The 23,335-nt window shown below is 39.7% G+C and overlaps 1 protein-coding gene across 3 annotated transcripts in view; it reads right to left on the bottom strand.

Moving 5' to 3' along the window:
- pde4d (phosphodiesterase 4D, cAMP-specific) overlaps positions 1 to 23,335 on the bottom strand; it is a gene marked incomplete at its 5' end in the record, with an annotated part of 150,354 nt that overhangs the window by 18,624 nt on the left and 108,395 nt on the right. For 2 of the 3 annotated variants that reach the window (XM_083912283.1, XM_083912285.1), the window contains 4 exons: positions 2,941 to 2,990; positions 3,903 to 3,979; positions 4,086 to 4,122; positions 6,032 to 6,223. In XM_083912283.1, the coding sequence (XP_083768409.1) occupies positions 2,941 to 2,990; positions 3,903 to 3,979; positions 4,086 to 4,122; positions 6,032 to 6,223 (356 nt within the window). Of the gene's footprint in view, positions 1 to 2,940; positions 2,991 to 3,902; positions 3,980 to 4,085; positions 4,123 to 6,031; positions 6,224 to 16,778; positions 17,263 to 23,335 lie in introns of those variants that run through there. The other variant, XM_083912284.1, reaches the window with a different exon arrangement.

Genomic DNA, 23,335 nt, shown 5'->3' with positions numbered 1-23,335 from the left:
AGATGAATATGGGTGAATGACTATCTGATAAATTATGGAAAGTACACAGCTTTGGGGTTGCATGCATAGTTTCTTTTGGCTCAGAAGAGCTAGCACAATTTGGATTGATGAAGTGATGGATTATAGTATTTTATTACAAACTATGTTGAGAAACATGCACACCATTTTTTTCTTTCAATGCATATTTATGCAATTTAGTGTCTAAGCAAAAGCACTGGCCATCTCTATTGCCACCTCCTATTCTCAACAATATTCCCCCTCTCCTGCTTCATTGTCTTTGACAAATCTCTCCCTCCCTCCTTCCATTAGTCCCCCTTCCTCTACCACATTCTTCGTTCCTCCGCTGATCTCTGAACATCCTTCCTCCTCCCTCTTTTGTCTCCTTTCTGTCTCTCTCTTCTTTCATTTCCTCAGACTCCCTTTCTCTCTCGGTCTCCCTCCCTGGTGTGGTGTCAGTGGCTGGGGTGCTACTCTTTCTGACAGCAACTGCACTGACGTCAATGACATTCTTCTCATGCTTAGTGCGACATCAGACACCGGCGCTCGGAGAGGCCACTCTGCTGCACAGACGCAGGGCTGCAGCTAAACTATGTACCGGAACCACTCGACAGTGAAGTCGGACTGTGAGAAGGAGAAGATGAGAGAAGAGGAGGAAGCAGGGGAAGGAGGAGTAAAATATGCAGAGACAAGGAGACAAGAAGAGAGGCTGAACTACTACTAAATACAACTAATGTGATGAATTGTTTATATTATTCACATTTGTTGTAATTTTATCATGCATTAGCATAGATACTTGGATGTTCAGCAGCTTTAGTTACACTTTAAGTTAGTATCATGTGTCAATTACAAAATAAACTGATACCATACTATGGATTCCAGCAGAATTAACTGTACCACGTGATATATTTCTTTACAAAAAATAATAATGTTCCCATTGAATGAAGTTCTTTTGTCCCTCCATATGGAGCTTACAAAAACTGCTGATGTCCATCATGTTGTGGGGATTTGATGGATATAGATAGAACCCTCCATCTCTTTAAGTCCTCCTGACATAAAGGTAGAGTTATTTAGAGTAGTGGCCTCATTCATATTAGAATAAATTTTATACAAACCATTTTGGATTGAGCGTATATGATGCTAAATGTTAAATAATAGTATCCACATACTGTATATTATTTGAAACCTTTGGGCATGGTTTGTTACCCTGTTTGCTCTGCTAATCTCATGCTGAATGATCTCTTTAACCAGAATTTATTCTCATCCACAAATTAAAAAGGTCACATAACTGACGGTAAAAAACAAAAAAATCTTAGATGATTCTAAAAAATCTTCTATATCTGAAGAGTAAATCAATGACTGATGATAGAAACATGACACCAGGAGAGGATGGCAGTGGGGTGAGCATAGATAGGAAAGTAGAGAAAGAGCAAATAAGTCCTTCTTTAATTCACTAGTATGCTATCTCTGACTGGTTTACTGAGTAAATATTAATTATTCTTATTCTATTGTCTTTATCTGCAAGATGACTTAGACGCCACCTCAGCAAACCTTTGCATTACAAGCAGTCAATACTCTTAAACAATCAGGCTCATGACTCACAGCTGTCCCCAGTTTATGACAGGGCCTTGTAATGGCTGTGCACCAGTATGATTGTGTTCTAAATATAGTATAATGCTACCAGTTCCTCATATATAAGCAGGTATCAGGAATGAGATTACTTGGGAGGAATGTCGAGGTAGAACTCCCTCAAATGTGGAAACAGAAAGCACGTTGTGATAATTACAGTAGTAATAAAGTAGATGTTTTATCCCACTTTTACAATACGCATACATGTGTGTGTGTGTTTGTGTGATTCAGTGGGTGTCTGTGCACACACCCAAGAGATAATTTTACTAAGCAAAACACAGGGGGGATATTTATTAATGGTGGAGGTTATATGGTCTCTCCAGCAAACACCAGTTAGGTTACAGCCATTGATACTGCTAAAAAGAAAAGTGACTGTCAAGGACAAGTTTATTCTAGCCATCTAAGGCTGTCTGTACCATGTACTTCTCACAATAGTTTATAGGTTTATAGTTTAAATCACAGTTTAAGTTTATATCATATCAGACTATTCAAGTCAGGTATTACTATATGTAGTATATGGCCTGACAGTTCATTATTGAAGTAACGATAAGCCTATGGTAATAGAAGAAATCCTAAAACATGGTAGCCTCGAAACTCAACACTTTCTTTGTCTCGTCTCTGTAATGGTCCATATGAATAGGATGAATGTGATGTGTCAACTTGCAAAGTACAAAAAAAGCAAAGACTGAACATTTGTTAGGTACTGTAACTGTTATTAGCTTTTTAGAAATTGATTGAAGATTTGTATACAAACAAATGATATCTACAAAAGACCACACCTCATCCAACCTTTATAGAAAAACATCTTTGCACAGGGAAATATTTTTTCTTGATTTACCAGTTATACAGTCCATTTCTGCTCCAGTGAACCAATTACCTGCAAGATATGTCATCCATATTTGTATTCTGACCATGTTGGTTATTATGTACCTGTTCTCTGGCTCCCTACAAAACATATCTGTATTTGCCAGCCCCATCATCACAACTCCACCATGTCATTTTCTAAGTGTGTATTAACGAACGGTTTTTGCCAACAATTATAACTCTCCTATGATGACATAAGTTATAGCTGTTGACAATACATCTGCCTAAATCTACATAATCGTTTGTTATGAACCTTTTTTACCATTTATATACTGGTTATAAATGCTAAATACAGTGATTTCTACAGTGACTTTTTCTAACATTAGTAAGTATGTTTACTTTTTCTATGGCAAAATATACACCATGATTTCCAGTGCACACATCTAATCACACATACACAAACACACATCGAAGACACAAGCAATCGTGCTGCTCTTGTTGTACACGTACCTGTGAAGGTGGTCTTGGTAATGGGTGGTTGGTTACACATGGGTGACCTCCTGTCATGGGGGAAACAAACACACACTGAGACATTTCCTTTCAAAAAACAGTATGACCTGTAGTTTATTTCAAAACATTTTACTTACAACTCTATACATGACTCTGACTGGTAAAAAGGAACCATTTCCCTTCACTCACATGCATATGTAGAGGGTACTTTTACAGACTATTGCTGATGTTGTTGTAGTACTCATTAAGAACTGCAGAGGGCGAGCAAAGCCAATCTGTGATTGAGCATTGGACACAGTGCATGTACAGTAGGTGCAGCATTTGAATGACTTCAAGTCACTGCCACTTATTTCAGTGAACATCCTATGCTGCCTTCCAGACAACTCGAAACTCAAAAACTTCTGACCTCCTACTAAAAAAAGTAAAATGAAACGCCACACAGAGTCAGAGTTCCTAAATCCATCAACACCGGCTTTATGAAGAAGGCGTTGTCCGACTACACAAAACAATTGCAGCACCCATGGAAGCTCAAATTGTAAACAGTCAACTAAAAGAGAACATTAATTATATTTGGCTGTATTTGATTAAAATAATATACATGGATATTTAGATATGTGTCCAAGAATTAAAGCAGGGTAACAGGTTAAAGTGTATGATAGCAACTGTTACCTCAAGCGTCATTTTTCCTTCCATGTTTTGTTTATATTTGCAAAGAGGCTGCCCTGCTGAGAATGCAATCAGCCGTGTTTTTTACATTTACATTTAGTGTCGTGCAACTGGAAGGCTTTTAAGTCAGAGGTTGGAAATTTCAACCGGCCTACTTGACTGGAATGCAGCATTCATCATGAAGTGACTGTCATCGAATATTGTGATATGCTGGCATGTTGACCATTGTTTTCTGTTATACACTTCTCCTCCCACTATGACAGATTTCATTTCTGCTAGTAAAGCTGGCAACTTACTTATTGGATGCCCTGTCTTGCTGTAGATTAGTTAATGCACCAAAGTTGTTTCGTACAGTTCTCAAGCTGGCAAGAACCTAAAGGGAACATGATAGTATATCATTAAACCATACATCAGTTCATTACAATGTAATATAGGAAGACAATGCAAAAATAATAATAAAAGTGGGCACAAGCGCTCACCTGTGCAAATGGCGTTACAATCATATCGTCACCATGGCTGAAAGACAGAAAAACAGAGGCTTTAATGTGAGTTGCAGATCTACAATATATTGGCATACAAAAACAGAGGAGTGTGTCTTCATGCACTGAAAACTAAGGTCAAGGGGGGGAGGGGGAGGGAGGTCATCACATTAGATTAGTTTCGGCATTTCTGATGCACTCAATCACAGTGACATGTTTACTCATTACATCCAGCTGAGGCTCTACATCACCATGCAGTAGTTTAAAGAGTTTGAGGTTTCAATAAGGGATGAATTGGTGGACATGTCTCTGTACACATAAGGTAGTTGTATTAGTGAAGGCCATTTCCAGCAAGATATTCTCACAGCAAGGACACTTTAAAACCTGCAAGCTGTCTTTTTCACTTGCTGTACAGTCGTGTTGCTCACACAGGTAACCTTTCTCCATGTCCTTTACCTCTCTATCCATTCCTCTTCTTCTCCGCTATTAACCATATCATACTCATTACTTTGTATTTTTTTACTTTTTACTTTTTTGTTTACTTATCCAGGAAAATGTGAGCTGAGCACGTTTCTGACTTTGCCTTGTAAACATGGCTCCTCGAGTAGGTAATAACAACCTTACTCTAGAAAACCTCAGTGGGCAATATTAAAGACGTGGAGAGCATCACGCATTGAATTCCAGCAAAAGGAATCGAAAACAGTAAACTGAGAATCCTGCTGACCTCGAACTACGTTATGACTGTGGACACTGTCAACATTTGTTCAGGTGACAGGAGTGTGTTGAGTGTCAGAGCTCTCCTCTTACTGTTCCATTATAAAAGAGTGCAGCCAAGTCATGCACAGACCCACTGGCACGTGAGCCAACATGCCTGGCATGAAAGTCAAAAAAGACACAGGCTTGTCATACGCCGCTATCACAAGACAAATAATATTCAACGTAAAGATGACAGGCAATGTGCTCTCTCTAATCTTTTCAACATTTACTTTGGACTTTTAGGGACACACACAGGCTATCCTTGCTATGTTTTGATGTTTTCTTGTGAAGAATGTCCTTTGAGAAATTTCTGGACATTCTGTCTTTTTGTTAATTACTAGCTGTATTAATAATTTCATAAAGAAAACTATTAAGGCATTTTCACTCCTGCTAGCTATCCCTTACTTGTGAAAACAAGCGGGAAAAAAAGATATAAAAGAATGAGGTTTTTAACATGGTAACTGGATAGTGGGCGTAGGTCAACGAAGGGTCACTTGATAATACTCCAAGCAAAACGCTGCGGTAAGGAGGAAGTCTAAGGTTACTGCAGGACAATATTTTTCATCCTTTTGTCTATTTGTCTTTCTTCAGGCTGGATCAGAATGCTATATTTTCAGTCAATATTTTTTATTTCCTGTAGCACTAAGTGTATAGTACATGTAACTAGATAGCCACCACTGTGTAGGGAATGAGGAATGTGCTATCAATATATACTGACACGGAACATGTCAGCAGCTTTGTATGTTTTATCATCATGTCTGGAGTGTGTTCTACTACAGTGCAATGGGGTGTTAGTACTTTAAAAGACAAATGATCGAACAAAAGCAGAACCATAAACAGATTAAATGCAGCATACATATCCTTCAATTTATTCTTATACAGACATAATCTGCATTTTGCAACATATCAGAGTCACATAAACTGTGCTTGTGGAAACTTTGTGACTGACCACTTTGTTTATGCTCCTGGACAAGGCTAAGAATAGATGTGACACCACACAATCAGCTGTTGATCATGCACACTTCCCACCAGGGCCAGCAACTGTGTGGCAGCCTTAAGACCTGGTCTAATAAACATCTACTATAGCTGTGACACGGATTCAGAGAGGCATTCCACATTCAGCACAATAGGGAGCATTTGGGTGCATCTTATGAATGTTTAGGTGGAAGCAAAAGACATCATGCACTCACATGTCACTGGCAATGGAGGAGTTTCGGGACATAGATTTCGGTGAGAGGTCGTAGTCACTGTCGGAGCGGTAGAGGAACGACTCTCTCCGTTGGCTGTGGACAAAATTGGCCTGCAGGATGAGGCCTGAGCCCGGGCTGGCCATGGGGTCCAGGGGGCTGCGACCTGATGACGTGCCATTGTCCACATCGAAACTGCATATGGAGATAAAGAGAGAGGGAGAAAGACACAAAGATCAGAATCTAGTAATTTATGATACTAATTATGATACAAAAAAAAGTCTTGCTGAATTAAGACATTATTTGACAGGTAAAGCAATATTTGTGATCATGTTCAATGACACTCCAGCAGAGGAAATATTCAAGGTGAGATTGTAGGAACCCGATAGGAAGTGCTCTTTTGTGAGTCCTTTGTGTCTGTTTTTCTGCTCAGTGTCACAGGAAGGGAGTGGGAGATAAGACGTTTTTATACTTGTTTCAATGTGAGATAAGGTGTGTTTTACAACCTCAAACCCTCCTAGGGTAATTAAAACCCAGAACTTCAGAACAGAGGACCTTTTATCCTAAATCAACGTCAAATCTGACCGCAATTTGAACTGAAGGGTCGGTCTCTGTTCTGGAGACAGAGTGATAAAGACAAGAAACAGGACTTTTTGTTTGAAAAACAGTTCAAGTTCGATGTTTTCATCGCAACTGGCTGCTCAAAGACATTCTTGCGAATGTGTAACACTGTATGCATTATTTGTATTTTGTTGTGATTATGTTTATGTGGTTTCAGAAGTGCAAAGTCTCTGTCTAATTCCTGAAATATTCTGTGTTTTAATAATACTTCCCTTCACTCAGTAGGGTTATCTGTTAAAACTGCATGCCTACAGACTTTGGTTAAATTGGAAATCAGAAAGATTAATAACAGAAAATCAACCAGAGATAGTTTAATCTTCCCTGTTAGAATTCTGGAATATAAAGCAGTTAATTCGCTCTGAACCAGAGGGTTGGGTTAGGCCAAAACCCCCCTTCTCACTCCTCCGGGGAGATAAAGAGTCGACACAGAGGTGTCTCCCCCTCTTGCCTTCACTTCATCCTTACTTCATCTTCACCTCCTGCACTCTTCTCTCTTCTCCCCCTCTTCTGCAATTCCTGCGTTTTGTTTTCTTTTGTTTCTTTTCTTCAACTTTGTTATCCAAAAGCTTGCAAGAGACGTTACTTTATATTTTGTTTTCTTGTTAAAATATTTTCGTTTTAATCTATTTTTATCACGCAACTTTATAAGTTTTCTACGCTACGTTTTTAAGTATAGTAAAACCCCTCGTGCTGTCTTTGCCTTTTTGTCCGGCCGGCAAATTGCATCGAACTCGCGACTCCAGGCAACAGAACCGGTCAGAACCTTTTTTTGTCAACCCACAAACAACAGCCAGAGAAAAGCCACATGCAGAGCTGCAGCCACCTGAAGAGCTGAGTCCAAGCCGGGACGGGAGCAGACAAGCCCCACTGAAACAACTACGCAGCTGACCCAATCCAAAACTCAGGTCCGCCACACACCGGGACTCGGACCTACGGAACCTGCATCGGTACTGTAAGACGGCAGGGCGACTGTAATATCGACGGCAAAGTAAGGTGGCCTTTTACTACAACTCCTGGTTAAAAACGTTGATGGTAATTAGGTTCTGATCCGAGTTCTGTTGACAGGCTAATTAGAGCCAGTTTAAGTCCGCCAGAAATATTATAAACCAGCCCCGTAGGTCTGAATCACTCTGGTCTTAAACTTTTTTATATCCACATTTAACCCTCTTTCACTCATCTATTCAGTGTTGCACTATTATGTATTCTCCTTGCTAGGTAGTCCAATAAATGTTTATAACTTTACGTCGTAGTGAGAGTCTTCCCTTCTGTGCAAAAATTGATGGTCCCTGATAAGGCTGTGGTACGAACAAACGCGTTCGAGACGAGACTGATAAAATTTAAACAATAAATTACTTTAAGTTGCTAACATGTATTAAACCTTCACCAAAGTTTAATAAACATCCTGTCTTATTTTGGTGTGGTGCCCTACTTCGAGGTAAAATAAATCCTAAATTTTAACGAGTCAAGTTATTTCATAATTAATTCAGCGACTATCAACCCACTGTGAACACTGTGGCAATCCACTCAGTTTGTATGTATGTGTAACCACAGCTTGAGAAGTACTGTAACTTTGCAAAAGTGTGCTATATATTTCATGCAAGCCAATCAGAGTAGACTGGGCTTCCTCAGGAGGGGGGCTTAAAGAGACAGGCGCTACAACAGAGCGTTTCAGACAGAGAGTGAAAACAGGGATATTCAGACAGACAGTATGAGAAAAATAATGTGTGTTTTGAAATTGAAGCATGTAAAACATGTCCTGGTAGAAACCCAGAATACAAGTATGAACCTAAATTTATAGTTTTAATTCTATAATGGTTCATAGATTACATTCTAATCTAATACATCTATACCTCTTGAAATCTGCAAATATGTTTAATAGATTCGTCTAATATGTTTTTCTTTTACAAAACCAAAACTACAGAAGTGTAAAAGGTAAGCTTATCAAGTCAAATTATTCCATAGGAAATACATGAGGGGATCCCTGATATATTCTCTATGTTGGCTGATAAGAAACTGAGAATTCCTGATTTAGACAATCTGACCACCACCTGAAATGATGCCACTTCTCCAGTCTATTTACATACAAATTCTTATAAAAGTGCACACTATGCATGAATGAATTACTTAACTTCTAATAAGGTGCTATCTGTAACAGACTGTACTTATAACTGCATGATGTGGCTTGTCTATCCATGTCTAAATAAATCACACTTTATACAAACATTAATCATTTGAGGTCTTGATGACTTTAGCGCTTACTCACATGTCGACTAAACCCGCATGAATATTTTTTCCATTGCAACAGTATAGGACATACATATATGTTGTTGATTGGCTCAATTTAACATATAACGTGACGCATTACTGTGTAGGCATGAGGACCCTACACTACACTAATTCAATTCAATTCAATTCATTTTTATTTATAGTGCCAAATCATAACAAAAGTTATCTCAGGACACTTTACAGAGTAGGTATAGACCACACTCTATGACTTATTTATGATTTACATAGACCCAACAATTCCTCCGTAGAGTACGGGGGCAATGAAAACCTTCCCTATAACAGGCAGAAACGTCGGACAGACCCAGCTCTGTGGAGCACGGTTATCTGTCTGCACCGGTTGGGGAGGAAGAAAAGGAGAGAGAAAGAGAGAAAAGACGGACAGATGGACAGAGAGAGACAAGGACAGACACAAAGACAGAGAGACAAACACACTTCCAGTAACTATAATAATATATATAGTAATGTGATCAGACTTATATGTTATGGCAGTTAATACAGCCGAATGGCAGCTGAGAGGTTGATGGACCAGTGATGCTGATGTCTGATCACTCTGTCAACGAGAAGCTGAATCACTAAATGTGATCTAAAAGCATGTGTTTGCTTCCTCAACATTCATATTGGCCCTAACAGAGTCACAGAGAGGTCTGTGCAGAGTTTAAGCAAAGCATATCTCTTGTGGTTGTATGTAGATCTACTGCTAGATCTACTGCTGGATGAAGTCAATTTGCTCTAGTTGATTACTGGAGGATTATGATTGGTGGCCAAATAGTTAGCACCACAATCAGCAGTTAGAACTTGAGCAGCATTATTTAAAGCTATCTAGATACAACAACAAGAGATATTCTTTGCTTAAACTCTGCACAGGGCTGCAGGGAATACCTGTGCTCTACCTATGCCACTGACTCACAGTTGGAAAAGGTGTATCTACAGTAAACCAGTGACAACGTTCCCTCTGGGATGTCACGATGAGCTCCTTAGTCTCTTAGGTGATTGTTCGCCCAGGTGATGACTAACACCTGTCACCCGGGATATCTGCCTCATCACTAAGGCTATCAAGCAATCCCATAATCCCATCTGGCATGGATGCTGAGGTCAGGTGGGATTCCCCCAAGTGCGACACATAATACGCACAGGGATGACGTCCCCGTTGTCACCCTCAGTATGGAAACAACCACAGATTCAATCCAATACCACCTATGATTTAGCAAGTACGGGGCGCTCATGTAAGGGGTATGTTTAATGTGGAAGAGCAGAGGATGTCCTGAGAACAGAGTAAACCATGTGAGTGTACATGTGTGTGTTTGCATAGTGTAGAAAGCATGTTTCACTGAACTTAAACATACAACTAACAACTAAAACATTCCTAGTCATTACACAATGAGAAATTACTAACACTGCTTTGAGTACCCTTTCTGTTTGAGCTTGTATGTTTTCTTCACATCCTAAGATGATTCACTGACCTAAAAGGTACAAGTTATTATTACCTTGAATTGGGCTTAGCGAGTTTGGTCCGTAATTTGTGAGAGTATGGGATTGTACTCATGGTTTGGGAATGTTTTGTGAGAGCGATTTTATGAGGTCAACTTTTATAAAGTCATTCTGCTTCTCACATCTGAACCAATACTGGGGCTTATCTCAAAACAACACACAGGACATGCCAGGCATATTTTCCACAACAACTAAATGGCTTAATGCTGTACTATCTCTGTGTGATCTTTCTGAGCAGCAGCAGCTCAGTGAGGGTGAGGCGAGTTTTGGTTGTGGAATGGGATAGTTTGGCCATCTGCCTGATGAGGGAAGGGCAATCGTATTGTCCTCTTCCTGGTCTCTAACTTGCTCTTAGACAGACAGACAGACAGACAGAAAGAGAGGTAAATATGTGACTTGCAATGACTCCAGCAACTTTCCTCCACAGTTTTGTGTCATCTTACACACACCGCTCAGTCCTCTAAGTATGTCTTTCATTATATAGTATTGGATCAGAAGCATGTTAGTCTAAACCAGCATCATCTATACACATACACAACAAATCCAAACAACAGGCTTTTATCACATCTAGTGATCAATCTGTTTTCTTTACGGCAGGTGTGAAACTGTATAAACTGTCATTTGAGGCTCCAGCTGTTCGGTGTGATAAGTGCATATAGGTGTGTGTATAGTGTTTGCGTACAAGACTAGGATCACAGGTAGAGAGATAGCAAAAGTGCTGAAACATAACAAACGGCATATGTTTAACAACTGATTCATAATCACATTTACTCTGACGTCATAACCTACACACATTCTCAGCCAAAGCCCTTACACGTTACTCCACTCACTGTGTGCTTGCGTACAGTGTGATTCGACAGACACGCCCTCTTTGGGAATATTCTTTGCAACTAGTTCACTGAGGTATTGCACCACCATTGACATCACAGTGGGAATATCTGGCCTAGTCCCTGCTTTGACACAAAGCAGCCTGTGATGAGCAAGCACGAACCACTATGAACTGTTGTGTTGTGAGAATCAACAAAAAGCAAGAGTACAACTCACAGGGGGATTTTTGGGAATTAGATCCAGCATTACACTGAGGACGAGACAAAAAGAAACCACAGGTTATCCGAAAAGGGAGTGATTCAGAACTTCACTTTTCCACATCTTGACTCCTGCAGCACAGAAGATCTAAACAATCACCACATTTTCAACATGAGTGTCACCAACTCAGTATCTGACCAAATGTCTCCCCTTCTGTTCCTGAGTTATGGCGCTAAATAATGGACAGAAATATTATGTCACAGTGAAGTTGACCTTTGACCTATTGGATATAAAATGCCATCACCTCATTTGATCCTATTAGACTTAAAGGCTTAAATGATGATAAAATTCCAGGAATGCCGTGCATTTCACACACTAGAGTGCCACTGCTTCCAAACCGTGCAGACAGATTTTTTCTTTGACCAATAAAATCTAAATAAACGCGAATTATTTACAAATATTCTCTCATCTACACTGTGTACAGACTCAGATAATAAAAAGGTTTTAAACACTGTAAACCTGTGTGGACCTACTTTTATCCCCACGCAAAAAATTGGGAAATCCGTCTTGCTTAGATGGACAAACAAACTAAGATAAAAGTTTTACAGTGGCCTCAATTTTACCGTGGTTAGTAATTCAGCAACAAATGCCTGCAGCCACATGAGTAGACAAGAAGACGGCCTGTAGGGACAGTGTTTCCCACAGGAGTAGAGTTTCATACTTGAGTTTAGGTTGCAGGGAAAAAGAGATAGAGGGATTGTTTGTTGCTAGAAAACCTTTCAGCTGCACTGTGACAGAGCGTTGCTAGGTTAAAACACAAGAAATGTACAGTACTGCAGTTGTAAGGGCACTGAGATGGATGAGTAGTGGCTGTTGTGACTTTATACGGTAGGACGCTGCTGGGTCACTACATGCCTAAGGACACCACATAGCTCTTTTATCCTCTCTTTGTCTTTGGCTCTCCATCGCTTCTATGTCTCCATCTGCATCTATCTTTCCCCCTCTCTTTTTCACACATACACACACCTAGCATAGATCAATGACTCATTCCTTTTCAGACCTGGATAACTTGGGCAATTATAAACACCACAGGAGTTGACATGACAGGTCTGTGGGGAGGCGCACTGGAGAACAAGGTCAAGGCATAAGTGTCTTTAAAGGGAGGATAGTATGACTTTGTTTTCCAATGATCATTCAGAGTTGGTGGGCCAGAAAATGCCCAACAATGCAACAGACAATAAATTATACAAAACAGGATATTTTTGTCTCTTACCGGAGGGCAAACAAGCATAGCATATCTAAAAAAAGAATGCTAAAACGTACTCTTACACTACAACTATGACCAAATCTGGAAAGAATTATAAAAAATGGACATAAACTGCAGTAACAGAGGGGCTGTGTTGTTTAACAGAACAGAGCTGCGTGTTGAAGTAGATAACAGAGGGAAGACGACACTCGATTTATTTTGGAAAGTTGTGAGGGCAAAGAGAAGAGCAGGCGGTGAAGGAAGGACAAGGAGAGACATGTCAAAGGTGTGTGTGTGTGTGTGTGTGTGTGTGTGCGTGCGTGCGTGCGTGCGTGTGTGTGTGTGTGTGTTTGTTTGTGTGTATGTATGAGCTTTCAAGTGGCTGTATTTATGAGGATTGTTAGGAGTGTGTTCTCTCGCATGCATGCAGATTATCGTTATGTGATCCTGAACAAATGTGTGGTAACCTTGACCATGTTCTTTGCGCAAAACAGCAGCTCATGACAGAGGAAAAGAATATAGAGACCAAAGAGTTGGCACAGATAACACATAATATTCAGACACGTAATGGAAAAGCTGTGTTGGTTTGTTGAGGTTTGAGAGTCAAAGCATCACTGCTTTAAATGTTTATACCCATGATCACTCTAAATCTAACTAAAATGGAAGGATTGTCCATCTGTCTCACCTTCAGTTTTCTCAACAACCATTCATTCGATCTCTTTCACACTAGAGATGCAACGATTATGATTCTTTTTGGCTCACAACCCAAATATATTCCGTTTACTGTCAAAGAGGAATAAAGAAACCAGAATATATTCAAATTTCAGCTCAAATTTTGACTTTTTTTCCTAAAAATTATTTAAAAAGTCACAGATTAATCCATTATTAAAATAGTTTCCATTGAATTTAATAGAAGACAGCTAATCAAATCATTTTCGCAGCTCTACTTCAAACTGGTGAGTCTATTGCTGAGGACTCAAGGAAGTGCAGTTTCGAGTGTAAACTCTTGAGATCTACTGGACATTTATATTAGTAATGTGTTGTGTACACACTGTGTAGAGTATTGAGGCCCTTATTAACTGTTACAACATCGAACGGCATGTAGGGTACAGCTTGCTCTCTGTCACTTTTAAAGTACTTTTCAAGAACATATGTTACATTGTAGCGAGCTCAAACATTTCTAGCATCAGTGATGTAACGTTCTGAATGAACGCATTTGCCTGGTCCCTAGCTGTTAGCACATAACATGTATAATCTAGCAATGCTAGGGTAAGCAACAATGTCACAGCAGGTGTATTGCCCAGGACCCAAGGACGCACAGTGTTGAGTGTAAAGTTGTTTGGATGAGCGGTTGTCAAGAAAGCCTCAATAAAATAAAAAATACCTCAATCCAAGCAATCGGCCCATTCTGATCATGCATGTTTTAAAAAGGAACTGCACTAACGGGTATGAAAACAACACAGTGCAGCTGGAAAACAAACCAGAGAAAAGTAGAGGATTAGTACTTATATTTAAGGAATGCAACCTACTCTGACGCTCAGTGTGCTCTCTCAAGAGAACAACTAATACAAAACAGGAGATTAGAATGAGTTATCCTTCATACTGACTTACTAAACAGGCAGTTAGTCGAAAGATATTGCAACCACCACATATGTTACCACTGTATTACAACTGACAAACATACATAATGTCATTATCATGGAAGAGCAAATATGGGAATACTGACTACATTTCAATGGTGAAAGTTTGAGCAGAAATCAAATGATACTAGTTCACTGTCTATAGGCATAGATAAGAGGGTCTGAGTTGCATTCTATGTATATGGAGTATTTCTTGGATGTAATTTTTTATTTATAGCATGTGATTTGATTACTATTTACTGCTTTTCTTTAACGGAGACTCCCACAAACGTATTTCACATGTTGCTATTTATGTATATATACATATATATATAGTATAACCGGGGTGGAAATCTTGAATCTTGAATATCAAAAACGGACGAGTATCGAAACTTGGCACTGAATATTCTCTGATCAAATATTCAATGATCTAAATCATAACTTGTGCAGTTAATTTCACTAAGATAACAATTAAACAGAGTCACAAACCCAATGCAGCGTTGTCTCAGGTCACATGCTTAAAGGCAGAGCAAACCAGTTCTGCCTTTATTTACATTGAGGTCCACTTAACTTTCTGTTTCTGTCCTATTCATCATCTTAGGTCGGAATCACTAAAGCGCAAATTTGGAGAAGACGTGCATGTTGTCAGGCCCTGACAACTCTCTCTGCCTGAGATGCCCAACTGTACACTGACAAAGGCCAGATGCAAACACTTGAGTTCAAAGCCACACGTTCCCCACTCCTCACCTTTATCTAAGCACCCCAACATCACTCTGGGATTTAAAGTGGGAAAGAAGCACTTCAGAAGTTGTGGAGCTAACAGGATTTCATAAACATCTGATTCTATTATACATTAGATATTCTTGTCATCTTTCACCTTATCTGAACTCAAGCTAACATGCCGGTGGATACTCAAAAGTCTGTATGTGCACACCTGGATTTACACAGTTGGGTGGAGTAGGGTCTGAGTGTGGTCAAGCCAGGGGGTACATCACACACCAGGACCACGTCATTGTCTTAAATACTTGAGCACACAAGCACTCAAATATGCATACCTGTACATTGTAATCAACATACAGGTAAGAAATAAATACACGGACGATGTTTGTGATTAAAATACTTATCCTGATAAGAATTAAGGGAGATAACACCCACCTCTATCTGCATTAGACATGTATACATCACACAAACACACGCCCTATCGCAAACAGCACGACACCAGAATTATAATCTACAACTTGGGTTTTAGTAACAAATCTACTGTAAATCTTGTAAGCTCAGTGATAACAATTGTGAAAGACAAATCTGTGATGGGAATTAGTGAAAGAAGCCTTGATACAACAGTAAATAACACAAGAGAGGAGGGAAGGACAGATGGAGGAGGCGGTATGCTTCGTCCAGCTGAGTATTGCTTTTGGTAGTCATTCAAGAAGATGGCTCATACAAACCTAACGTTGCCAGATTCTCAGCTTTTAAAGAAAAGCCACATTCTGCAGTCAGCTCTAACACTAATATCAGGTTAATGTGTGGCTACACTACACCCTAAAACTACATCATCTACTGTCTGTGATCTGCGCTGCTCAGATAACTGCTACCCTCAAAGACCTAGTTAATATGTCTTCATTTCACAAGCATCACTTCCTGCTGGGGAGATTGTGGAGCAGATTAATACGCTGACAATGTGAGAGCACTGTGAACCCTGCAGGGAGGTCCAATAGGGTTCAAACACATGCTGCTGGGCAACCACTCCACCCCCACCACCACCACTACCACCCCACAACAATGTATATCACAATGGGAAAACTGTGAATATTAACTTCCACTGTTAAAGCTACAGGGCACTTTCTTAGTTGGAAATGAGTGCTGACAGGCAAGGACAAGTTGAGACAGGAGGAGGGAGGAGACAAGAGGGGGAGGGCGATTTGTGCCCCTGGCATTGCGCTCTGCATCCTGCATTTATCTGGAGCCATGTGCAGACAGGAGAATGTATGGAGCGACAATGCACATTCCTGAATTAATGATTCCTTTGCTGTTTTACAACATTGTGCTTTAATTCAATTCCACTGGCTGAATAGACAGTGAGTTCTAATGAAAGTACACTGAGGGTACAAGACCAGGGTCATAACAACTACAGCAAGTGTCATATAAAGCACAAAACACACTGGAGTTAAGGACAGAAGAAATCCAATCCGACCAAGGAAGATGTCATGCCATGCACAGAAAAACTGACACAAAAACCCAGTAACTGACATAGTGTCGTAGTGACAGTTGAAGATCCACAAGATCCACAAGCACACAAAGCACAGCAAGCCAACAAGGACAAACAACGAAAAGGAAGGACTTGGGATAGGCAGAGGAAAAGTAGTTCAGAACAGTCAGATGGAGAACAATAGAGCAAAACACAGGAACAAACAGGATTAACATGGGAATGTTCCCAGCAGGACAAAGTTCTTCGTCTATTTACCATATGCCCTCTGCGTTCTTCAATGAGCTGGTGGAGCGCGACCGTGGTTTAAGAATGATACTCATGGTCTGGCTTTTCCTTCCACATTACATCCGCAAACACATACATAAAGCCACACACCCTCTGAGCCACCTGGAGCCCTCCGCTGCGGTCTGACCACAGTCCAGTGGGAGCTTTTTTCCTTCAGCGTAAGTTTGTTGGAGTGGTCAGGTCTGCCAAGCTCCTCGAGACCGAACCTGAGTACAGTCAGATCAAACCCTCCGTCCAAGAATATGCTGCTGCCGCTCCTCAAGCTCCGATCGTCTGAGTATGGGTGGTTATTTGCACTCTTTCTCTGTCACTCACTTGCACTTATCTTTCTTGCTAGTTGAGTGTGTGATCTCCTCTTTCCTAATCCAGCTAAGCACAAATTTTCATTCTCTTTCTCAATTATTTTTCCTGACTGGTGAAAATAAGATCTCCTCTTTCTCTCACATTCTTCCCCCCTCCCCTCCCTCCTTACCTCTTTCTATCTTACTCTTTCTTTACAACTGTGTCTCTGTCTTTGAGTTACATAACTCTCCTGTGCTTTCTCTCTGTCTCTCTGTGTCCCTGAGCTACAGCTTGGGTATGTCTGGAGTGGGAGGGGTTGTTTTGGTAGTAGTAATTCCTTGAAGGGCGGGACTTGTACCTCCCAGCAATCGTCTCAAGTGTCAATCACTTGGCTGTCACAGTAACCTAAACCCACAGCTAAAGCATGTCAATGATCTGGAGAGTGTACAAAGATAGTATTGTCAACTTACTGAGCTGCCAGCTTAACAGACGAGCAGCATGTTTTTCACATTGCCTGTTTTAAGATTATATATATATTATATATATAATATATACAATATATATAATGTACATTTGCATAATTTAAGTATAATATGTATAAGTTTGCTGATTATTGCAGCTCTAGCTACAACAATCAGCAAACTATTTTGATTATACATTAATCGTTAAATTGATTTTCCACGCAAAAATGGATGTAAAATGCTGTTTTCAGCCTCTCAAATATGTAGATCTTCTGCTTTTCTATATCTCATATCATATTTTATAAAAAAAATCATCAGCAGTGCCTTGCTAGCGATAAAATAGAATCATCAGTGTTTTGGTATCTATGAAATAGGTATAAGTAAGCTCACATGGCATTGTCTGCTGTTGGAGTTGTGGGCAAAGTAGCTAATATCAGCACTCTACCTGGCAGACAGGTGTGTCAGCTGTCTGGCATGTCAATCACACATAAATGAATAAACCTATTTCTCCTTTGTATGCTCTCTGTATTTCATGTGTGTATCTTGTAGTATGTTGTATGAGGATCACAACGTGGACAGGATATATATCATATAAGTAAAAAAAAGGCAAACAAGTATGTTGGGATGTAAAAGTCAGTATATGCATGTGCCATTTCAGCCTGATATACAATAAAAAAAGCATACACAGCCACATAGAAGATTGCTTTGCTTTCAAGCATTCTCCTGCATCTCCATATCCTGTGCTAACACTACATACTTTTATGTAGTTCTCTCTGCTGCAGTAATTATCTATTGGGGATGACATGAAAACACAGCACCAGATCAGCAAACACAGTTAAAAAGTAGGGCACAACAATTGCTGTGTCCCTAGTCGTAGCTCCAATAAGTATACAGTAAACGTCAAACCAGAGTAAAAACAAAGAAAAACACAGCACGTTGTAATCAGAACAACCAAAGCATCAGCATACGCATTATGCCACCCCTCTCATCTTGAAAGCAGTTTGAATATTTACATGTCATCAATACTGCAACTGGCCGTAGGCGTATGTAACAAGAGATGGACATCGGTCAGATGATGCTTCTCTTTTGTTCAAAAGCAGCAAAAAGCATCCATCTCCTGTTCTTACGAGGGAAGAATAAATTGCTCTGTGCACCAATAGACTGATAATACTAGGGTCATCCACTTCATGGCCACTGATGCTTCAGAGTGTATTACGTAGATGTGCTTTTATGTCACGAAAGAAAGGAGGCAGACCTGAGGAAATAGGGAGACGAATGACGTATTCTTCTTGTATACGCACATGCAGATGAGCTCACATGCACAAAGCAAGATAGGGACACAACATATGGCAGGCATCCTCTGGCAAATAATAATGCAACAAATTAACCTAAAATAATAAAAAAGAAATACAAATAATTGTATGTGCACAGTCCCTGTACTACTAATTTAAAAGTGCATGAGAAATTAGCTGTGTAATCACTTATTGACTTCCATTTATATCACCATGTGTCCAATCGTTTCAAATTTCATGCTAGAAAAGAAATGGACACTAATTACGAAAAGATACTTCTGAAGTTTTTCACTTGTGACTGACATCACTTGGATAGTACAGTGGATTTCACACTGATAGTTGATACTTTTTCTTTTACATTGATATAAAAATATGACTATGTGTGGAGCACTTGAAATGGGTTACAGTGAGTTGACTCTCTAATGCTTTCAGCGTAGCATGGCAGAATGATGGCGTATACGTTGTGCACATTCCATGCAGTCAAGGAGAGAACAAAAAAAAAGAACAGATTCCTCAGGAAAACTCTTTCCTCTTCATTGAAAACACGTGAATCCCTAATTTAAACACAAAAGATGACAAGGTATACTGTATGCAAACAGCCTGTGAATATTCTCATTTGTCCAGGTCATCGTTATCCCCAAAGCAATTTCAGTCAAAAGCAACTGGACTTGGTTATTTGTCTAGGAAGACGTTTCACATCTCATGCAAGAGGCTTCATTAGTTCATGTACGCATCTGACCAGACTGGGACTGGTCAGATGCGTTCCTCATTCTACATTCTTCATCCCATTTCACCATACTGAGTTCAATATTTGGGAAGCTAAACACATTTAGATCACATTATTTGACTTTAAAGACAGATCTGATAGAAACATATATCCAACAGACTCACACTATCACTTCTTGTTTTCCTTTGTGCTACTGTCTTTTGTGAAAAACAATGTAGCCCACAAGTGCATGCGTTCATTCACATAGACACACACAAGTATTTACTTTCAGGCTACTATACTGCCATCCCCAGGAAGCAGAGATGTAAGACACAAACAAAAATAAAGAGTGTTACTTTGCCCACAAGTCAGAATCAAACTCTACAAAATAGTCTACTTGAAATAGTCGATCAACAGAAAAATAATCTGCAATTATTTTGGTATCCATTTAATCCTGAACGTGTTTTTTTACTATTAACAAGTAAAATCATGCCTCTCAAATATGGAGATTTCCTGATTTCCTCTATTTTATATCTTTGGGTTTGGGGCTAACTAAACAAGACATTTAAAGACATCACTTTGGACTTTGAGAAACTAGGATAGACATTTGTCACTATTGTCACTATTAGCCCAAATGATTAATTTAATAGTAATATCTTCATTACCATCTTCAATGCTTATCTAATTATTTCTAATGAATTGTCTGTCTTTTAAGTTACATTTTATTTTTTTGAGGACAAACATGCCCAATAAAACCATTAAATAATTGAATGAATGAATTGAGTGAATTCATAAAATCTTTTTTTCTGTTTTAGGCAAAATAGAGGATACATGCATGTTATAGAAGGTTACTGATATGACATTAATTGCAAGCAAAATTTAAGGTGACTTTTGAAAACACGTATTGCAGCTTCTATTAAACCACCACATGACTCAACAATTATTCTGTTTTAATTATGTTCTATGCCCTTCTGTGCAACTAAGAGAACCACTGCCACCCAGTGATGAAGCTGGTATGACTGTTGCAGTTGCATAGATTAAGTGACCACAGTAATTGACAAAGTATTGATTTTGTATTTAAAAAAAACTCTCCCATGAACCAGGGTCAGTATATGGTGCAGATAAACCCGCTCAGTAAATGCTGATATAAATAGCACTTAACTAAGGACAAGGCAGTGAGCACAGATGGCTGGTCCACAGTATTGACAAGGCTCCATCCATATCTATATGTCTACAAACGCCACTAGCCATTACTGTTCACCTTCAATACTGTTCACTCTTCATATTCAAATACTATAGAGGCATAAACACACAACTGAACTAAAGTACACACAAACACACACGCACAGGCACACACACACACACACACACACACACACACACACACACACACACACACACACACACACACACACACACACACACACACACACACACACACACACACACACACACACACACACACACACACATTAGATGATAGCACATGCTAGTTTTGTCTAGGGTCGCTGAGTACGTATAAGTCAGAGAGATGCAGTTTGAAAATGGGTCTAAAAAGGTCTTAACATTTTCTGTGAGCTTTAATGGACAGAAAGTGCTCTGATGATTGGCTTACGCCCTGCTGTGGTTAGTGAAGAGGCTTGTCCTCTTGATCACCTTGATGGTTCATCATGACTGGATGAAGCCTGCTCATTTATTATTTACCTGGCCCTTAACCATGTTAAGAAATAGCAGAATAGCTGCTACTCATGGAACACAGAGAGATACAAACATCCACATACACACAATCACAAACTTCCAGTTTAGCAGGATCAGGATCACATAGGTTTAGCAGTGTAAACAGCAGAACTACAGCTCTGACGGAGCTCAAACAACACAACCAGCCACCAAGCAACCACCATTTAGACAACGCTCAACACTGTTCCAGTTCTGTGTTGTCCAGGTGGAGCTATTCATCAGCTAATGCTCTGATAAGAGAGAACACACACACTTTGTGTACATTCATGCAAGTACAAACACATGAAACCACACACTTACACATCACATAGTCACAGTTTACTCAAAGAGCAATAAGAAAGATAGATTTTAGGCTGAAGTTTCCCTCCTGAGTTGTCTTACTACTTTTTACTCTCTAATTTACTCCATCTCAACCTTGCACATGCAAGCAATGGTCGGCTATTAACTACAGAGGAAGAGCAACATAAACTGAGGCTGGCTATAAGTAACAACACATACTAAAGAATGAAGTTAATATGAAATAGTTCCACATGACAACAACCTTAGTACAAGACAGAAAACTTAAGGCTTAGGTCACATCATCGTCAACAATTTCAGTCCCAGAGAGCAATCATACCCTCTCCTGCCACGAGGTTTGATGTCGATGGGCTTGTTTGTGGCGAAGGGTGAGCCGTTGGAGCAGGCATGGCGGTAGCGGGCTATCTTCTCCAAAGACAGATAATCTGAGTTCACAGGCAAACTCATTTTTGATGAGGCTCTTAACCACTGACACACACGCACACCAAGAGGGATGTAGAGAGAGAAAAAGAGAGTGACAAGCCTGATGAAGCTATTTCAGTAGGAAAGAAGGATGGGTGTGTGTGTGTGTGTGTGTGTGTGTGTGTGTGTGTGTGTGTGTGTGTGTGTGTGTGTGTGTGTGTGTGTGTGTGTGTTTGTGAGTGTGGGAAGAGGTGTTAGAGGAGAGGGTTCAGCATGGGTGTGACTTCATCGGGAAAAAGATGGAGATGGAGAGAGAGAGAAAGAGAGAGAGAGAGAGAGAGATAGAGAGAGAGAGAGAGAGAGAGAGAGAGAGAGAGAGAGAGAGAGAGAGAGAGAGAGAGAGAGAGAATGAGAGAGAGATGCAGGAGAGGGAGGAACAAAGTGCAGTGGTAGAGCAAACTCATTTATCTTTTCTCTCAGATAACCATCAAGATCCGGTACTGACAGCCACAAGAATCATGTTTTAAGTGCTATTGTGGACTTTCTGCAAAGTTACATAATCCTGTTGTATTGTGCAATGCCAATCTACTTCAGGTAAAGCTTTATGAGGGATAAAATGATTAGAATATACAGTAAAGATGAATAGTAAGATGACAATGATCATATCATTGTCATTCTTACTTTTCATCATCTATCAGAAGACCAGATATAAACTGAAATATCCATTGATAACAATAAAGTTTCTCCCAATGCAGAGTTTTTATCTACCATTCTGCTTGCTTCTCCATGCACACTGCCAGTAGGTAGAATTGTACAAGAACCTGAATTTAATTATTGTACACTGGCCAGCATAAACAGATCTATTTCTGGACTTAATATATCGGAAGGACTATTCTTTACCTGACAAGTTCAAGAGATGTTACAGTTCAGTGAGGAAGAGCAATTTCACCTCAGATAAGTTTTAATATTTGGTCTTCGAGGATCTTCAAGATTGTTTGTGAAGTGTGTATGCATTTATTTTATTGTTAACACACAACATACTGATGTATTGTAAGAAGCTAGGGTAAGGGAGATTCGTTAAAATTTTTCCAACCAGCAACCAGCCATTGCTGATACGGTATATTCACCTGTATGTGTGTGTGTGTGTGTGGTGGCAGACGATGGCAACCCCCATCAGCTGGGTGATGTATTCGAGGGGGAAGTTTGCTATGCTAATAAAAAAAGAAAATAAACTGACAAACCATCAAGGTAAGATATACTCTATGCTTATTTTCCGTATCAAACAGAAAAATACCACCATACACCTTCTGATTTCGAGTTTCTCTCTTCCACCAAATTAAGACATAGGCT

This window comes from Echiichthys vipera (genome assembly GCF_963691815.1).
Source record: "Echiichthys vipera genome assembly, chromosome: 4".
Classification (NCBI taxonomy): domain Eukaryota; kingdom Metazoa; phylum Chordata; class Actinopteri; order Perciformes; family Trachinidae; genus Echiichthys; species Echiichthys vipera.
The sequence above is the reverse complement of the archived record's forward strand: the minus strand, read 5'-3'. Positions and strand labels throughout refer to the sequence as shown.